Source organism: Pygoscelis adeliae, unplaced genomic scaffold, assembly GCF_000699105.1.
Source record: "Pygoscelis adeliae isolate BGI_AS28 unplaced genomic scaffold, ASM69910v1 Scaffold4, whole genome shotgun sequence".
Classification (NCBI taxonomy): domain Eukaryota; kingdom Metazoa; phylum Chordata; class Aves; order Sphenisciformes; family Spheniscidae; genus Pygoscelis; species Pygoscelis adeliae.
The window spans coordinates 7,124,619-7,129,823 of NW_008824986.1; the positions used below are offsets into that span (position 1 = coordinate 7,124,619).

The 5,205-nt window shown below is 42.1% G+C and overlaps 1 protein-coding gene across 1 annotated transcript in view; it reads left to right on the top strand.

Annotated features, from left to right (window-relative positions):
• The window catches only part of TCERG1L (transcription elongation regulator 1-like), a 188,312-nt gene that overhangs the window by 176,803 nt on the left and 6,304 nt on the right, over positions 1-5,205 (top strand). Inside the window, exon 11 of the mRNA XM_009326008.1 lies at positions 1,618-1,753. Coding sequence (XP_009324283.1) covers positions 1,618-1,753 — 136 coding nt within the window. The remainder of the gene's footprint in view (positions 1-1,617; positions 1,754-5,205) is intronic.

Below are 5,205 nucleotides of genomic sequence, written 5' to 3' on the forward strand. Positions count from 1 at the left end.
CTTCTGGTGCTTGGTGGGTGGAGTAGTGTGTACTGTATTTCTCTCAGTTTTGGCTTGAAAAAGCTCTTTGTGTGTACTAGAAATGGGATTGGGCCGTTCATGGATCATGTCTCAGAATAAAATTTGCTATTACGATATAAAAGTCACTGTCATTCTGTGAAGAACACAAATTTGATATCTCTCAAATCAGTAGTAATACAGCATCATTTTAGGATAAATGTAAGTGTAATGTAATTATTTGTATAAGGAAAATAATATGCTAGAGCTCACATTACATACTGATCTAATTCATTTACTTAAAGTGTTTTCCTGTTGAAATTTCAAACTAAGTATTATTCTGTAGTGGTGAAAATTGCATCAGTAGAAAATGCAGTCATGCCTAGTAGGAGGCTAAAAATCAAATCGCCTTACTGTCATTACCCTTACTTGAACCTTGCGATCATGTTAAGACTCCTGATCTTTCCAGAAGGAGCCTTAATTTGTACTGAACTCATTCATTGCTCAAAGCATTAAGAAACAGCAGGATGGACCCAGAGCAGAAGTCTGATTTCGGGGTCTGAGTTGGCCAACTTCTCGGAAGTCAGGAGTTTCATATCCCCATCTCAAATCCCATCACCCTCCTGGAGCAGACTCCTTCCTACCTTTGAGGTTGCCATCTAATTAACCTCTCCCTGCAGATGCTGAGGGTCCACGGGGCACATCTTCAGCCCTCTGAACAGTGGGGAAATAGGCGTTTGCTTCCAGCGCTGTGGGAGTACAGTGTTAATGGTCTCTAACTCTGATAAAATTATGTGGATATTTATCTGGTGTGAAACAGTTCAGCTCCAGTGATGACACCAATTATGTAGGATATGAGGAGAGCATCACTCTTACGCTGCTGCCACTTTATGGTTGCAACTTGCAGTAAACTGTCCTTTCCTGAAATGAGCACAGCGATGCTACGTACGTGCCTTTATCCAGGGGGTCTTGTAGGCAAAGGGACTCAGGCAATATGTAGTAAGTATTTTCTCAGAAACGCCTATTTATTGTAATCAGATGCAATCTTGGAAAAAGGCTGTCGGGATAAATACAGACCTTCTGGCACTGGCAAAGGGCAGGTTCTTCGCTGATGCTTTATTGCAGGTTTGTGTGAGCGACACATTGCCAGATTACTTCCCTTAGGAGTGAGCTCGTGGGGTGCATGGGAACATAAAATAAAGATTAGTGTTGACTTTCAAGTCTGAGGGCACAAAAACAGGAAAGAAAAATAAAACAAGATGAGTCTCTTCAGTCACTCCTTTAAAGTCTCCACTCCTTGACAAATTTTATATAAAGCTGTCACTTTTCTGTAGCTTGAAATATAGCATAGTATTTTGCTGCTGAGTTCCTCTTTGATCACACCGATAGACCATCCTTCCACGTAACGAGCTGTCGGAGGTCCCTTGGCAGGGCCCTCAAGCCCCGTGGTTTAATAATGAACTGCAGGTTTGGGTCACTTCTCAGCTGTCAGCGTCCGCTCCCTGGCTGCTCTGTGCACACGAAGAAGTCCTGCCATCCTGGAGGATTTTCTAGAGAGGGTTAAAAATCCCCTCCCGAGTTGACAATTACTGAACTATTTTCTCTGTTACCTTGTTAAAGAACAGAAGATTCCCAAGCTGCTGACCAGGAGAATGCTGAAACGGAGGAGAAAAATGAGGAAACATCAGCACCTCAGATCACGCCTCCCCTAGAAGAACGCATCACTCATTTCCGAGACATGCTTCTGGAGAGAGGGGTAAGAAATGTGCTTGCTTTCTCTGACATATCTCATTTATGAAAATAGGGCATCATCTGGGACCACTACAGGAATCATTTCATAACTATGACTTAGCAGTCAAAGGAAGAATTACTGAGAGGGGTTTTTCTGTCTATTAACCATGTAGGCTTTGTGGTACTTCACTGTGACTTTTCTTCTGGCTGTGCAGAACTGACAGCACTTTACAGGTGCAGTTCCAAATAAATTCCTATAGACAGACCCAAAGATAACCAGAGGCAGTAGCTCCTCCAGCGCAGACCAGTGGCTCAGCAGGGCATGGGGACCATAGCCACACACCATCCTGGGGGTCCCGCACGGACCCCAGAAGCGTTCGTTACATGATGAGCAAAGGATGAAAGATGTGTCGTGTGTATCACCTGAAAGAGACCACCAGGCTCAGAAACATTCCTGGCAAGCTCTTTGCTTTTTTTTGGCATGGGAGGGGTTTCATCACCACAAACTCCAATGATCCCAGCAGTGGGAAGCCAAATTCACTTACTGGCCATCTGAAATCTGCCCAGTCTGTTACAAAAGGACGTACCGGAGTCTCAGGAGGGTTAAGAAAACCTGCCCTTTTCACTGGACCTCCCCAACTGTCCTTGGACTTCCTTGAGAAGAGCTGGTAGTTCCAGCTGAGGCTGAGGTGCAGGAGCGTGGGATGCTCGGGGCTTTTGGGCTGAACAGGGACAAGAAGAGGTGGCCCCTCTGCAGCCAGCCAGGTGAGAGCACCTGGAGCATCGTTCCCTCCCGCATCCAGGCCAGTGCAGACCTGGCAGCTGTGGAGCTGGTACAGATTATGGGAGGGCTCAGAGTTATTGCAGCCATTTTACCATGACCTAATCAAGATTATGAGTCAATAGATGAAGCATAAATTCAATTTGCAGATAGAGCCCGTCAGCACTATGAGCCTCATGACCAATGGTGAAATATGAATTACAGATCGTATAATAGCATCCGGTGACTAATTTTGTAAAGAGCATCAGCCTGATTTTTGTTTTCTGTGGTAACGCTTACAAACCTGTCTTGAACTGGCCGCATAAAGATTACCATTGATGCAAGCAATTTTGGATACCGTTATTTACAAACATAAAATCACTTCCACAAAAGATCATCTCACAGTGTTCCTTCTTCCAGAGAACTGATGATTTTGAGCGTGAGTGGAATTAATAAGCATACCAGGTTTAGGTCCTAATCCTGCAAATGTAAATGGGTGTATAATGGAGCGGTGTATGCAGATTTTATACCTCCTTCCAACACTCTGCAAATAGGTATTCTATAGAAGTTCATGTAATTTCTGTAAAGAAAAAAAATCCAAGGTGTCTGTTGTTAGGCAGTAAAGCCTATAAAATTTATCACTAATAATCAGTAGACTTTAAAGGTAGATAATTAGAGCTTCAGAAGCTCAAGAATAAATTATCTCCATGCCAGACCCGCTTTATTAATATATTTTGTTATTTATGCTTAAAGAATGCAGAAGTGCCATAAATGAATACTGGTTGAAGGCTTCTGCTGGCATATTTTAAGTCGGGGCAATAAGTCAAAATTTGAAAGTATTAGGGATGTTTTATAATAGGATTCCTCAAGTGTTTCCAGTGTAAGAGTCAGACTTGCTCATAAAAATAAGAAAATCAGGAAATTTACTGTTTGGTTTTGCTATTATTTAAAAATGTATAGATAATAAGTTACTTTGCTGTCACCCTGAGCATTTTTTAAATGTCCAGACAAGCCGCTGGTTAGCACCAGCTGGTTGGCATTGCTTGAAATGCAGTAAGGCCTTTAGTGTTATTTTAAACTGATTATTTAATGAACGTTTCCTGCCATTTTCTCGTAATGTTATTTCTCGAGAAGTTGCTTGATGGCATTACAAAGAGCTTGAACTAGATGGAATTCTTCAGAGTAGTTCTGAATCTTCCTACAAAATTATATCAACAGAAGAATATTTATTGTAGCATTTTAAAAATATATGTGATTTTTGGTGTAGCTCCAGAACAATGGCACTATTCTTAACTCTGTGGCAAGTTTTCCTATGTAAAAATGTAATCTCTGATATCCTCCTGGAAGTTTAAAAGTTTCCACAAAGTCCTGAGGGGAAGGGGAAAATTCAAGCCTCTTCCTGGTTCCCTCACAGCCACGGCATCAAAATATCCACGTTGTACAGTCTGCATTTCTAGGAAAGTCTTCTCTTTGCTGGGATGCTGTCAGTGCAACAAGACTTTTTTTAAGGATTCCAAATGGTATTTTTTCTCAAGATTTTACCTTCTTAATATTGGGGATAAAAAAGGGGTGTTGAGGGGTCCTAACCCCCACCTTCCTGTCTCGAAACAATTCTTGCGGCGTCCACATTATCCTAAAGAATAAATTAAGAAAACACAAATAAACAGGGTTTTTTGGGGTTTATTTCCCTCAGCCTGTTTTTCAGACAGACCCAAAGAGCCCCTTTCTAGGACAAGCCACTGAATCCCACTTTTTAATATCTTTTAATGAGGGTCATCGGTCCGTTTGGGATGCTGGGAGTGTGTCAGAGCCAGCAGCAGGTGATGACGCGGGGAGGGGGCTCCAGCTCAGGCGCAGGGTGGTCCTTGCTTCTGCTGACCTGGGTGTCTCCTCTTAGCCCTTTGCCACTCCATCCTTCTTGCTGGGTTTTGTGTGTTTCGGTAGCTTGTGTCCGGGGTGGACATCATTCTCTACCAGAACAACGTCTCCTGAAAGCTGGGAATCCTTTGCTGATGAAGATAAATGCATCCGCTGAAAATACCAGGCACTTCACCTTTCTTTCTTATAAATCTTTTAGTCAAAGCCAAGATCTCAACGTTCTATCATTGCTGGGCTTCCAGAGTGAATTGAAAATAGAATCAGCTATTCAGACAGATGTCCCTTCACTTCTAAACATACTGCTCAAACTCAATACGTTGAATTTTTGTGAGTTTTTTCCCTGTACTTTGCACTCTGGTTAAGAGCAGGAGTGGAGAACTGGAAACCCACGACAAGCTCAGATCTCTCTTCTCCTTTTTGTCTGTGGTGGTACTGGGCCACAGAAGTCATTATTTATTCTGGGAAGAGATGCCACCCCCACCATCCCCAGTGCATGTGTTCCCTTGTTGAATGTCCCATAGTAGGGAAGAAGACCACAATACAATACACGTGGGAGATTAGTCAGAATATTAATACTTTATATGCATTTGCAGAGCTCCAAAGTGAGTATCCTGAACAGCATATGACATGTGTAGCTAGAATTAAATTATAAATATCAGTAGCCAACATTTATTTTAGGTGTATGTCTGCGGTATGTGAAATGTAATAATTACTAAACAAAAAATCATAAACAGGAATGATTACATGATAAATTAGCCTGAGCTTAAATAGCTTTGAGTTCAAACTGGTCTTTGTACTGGGAGCAAAGCTGATGTTCAAGAGAGAGTATAAAAGACATC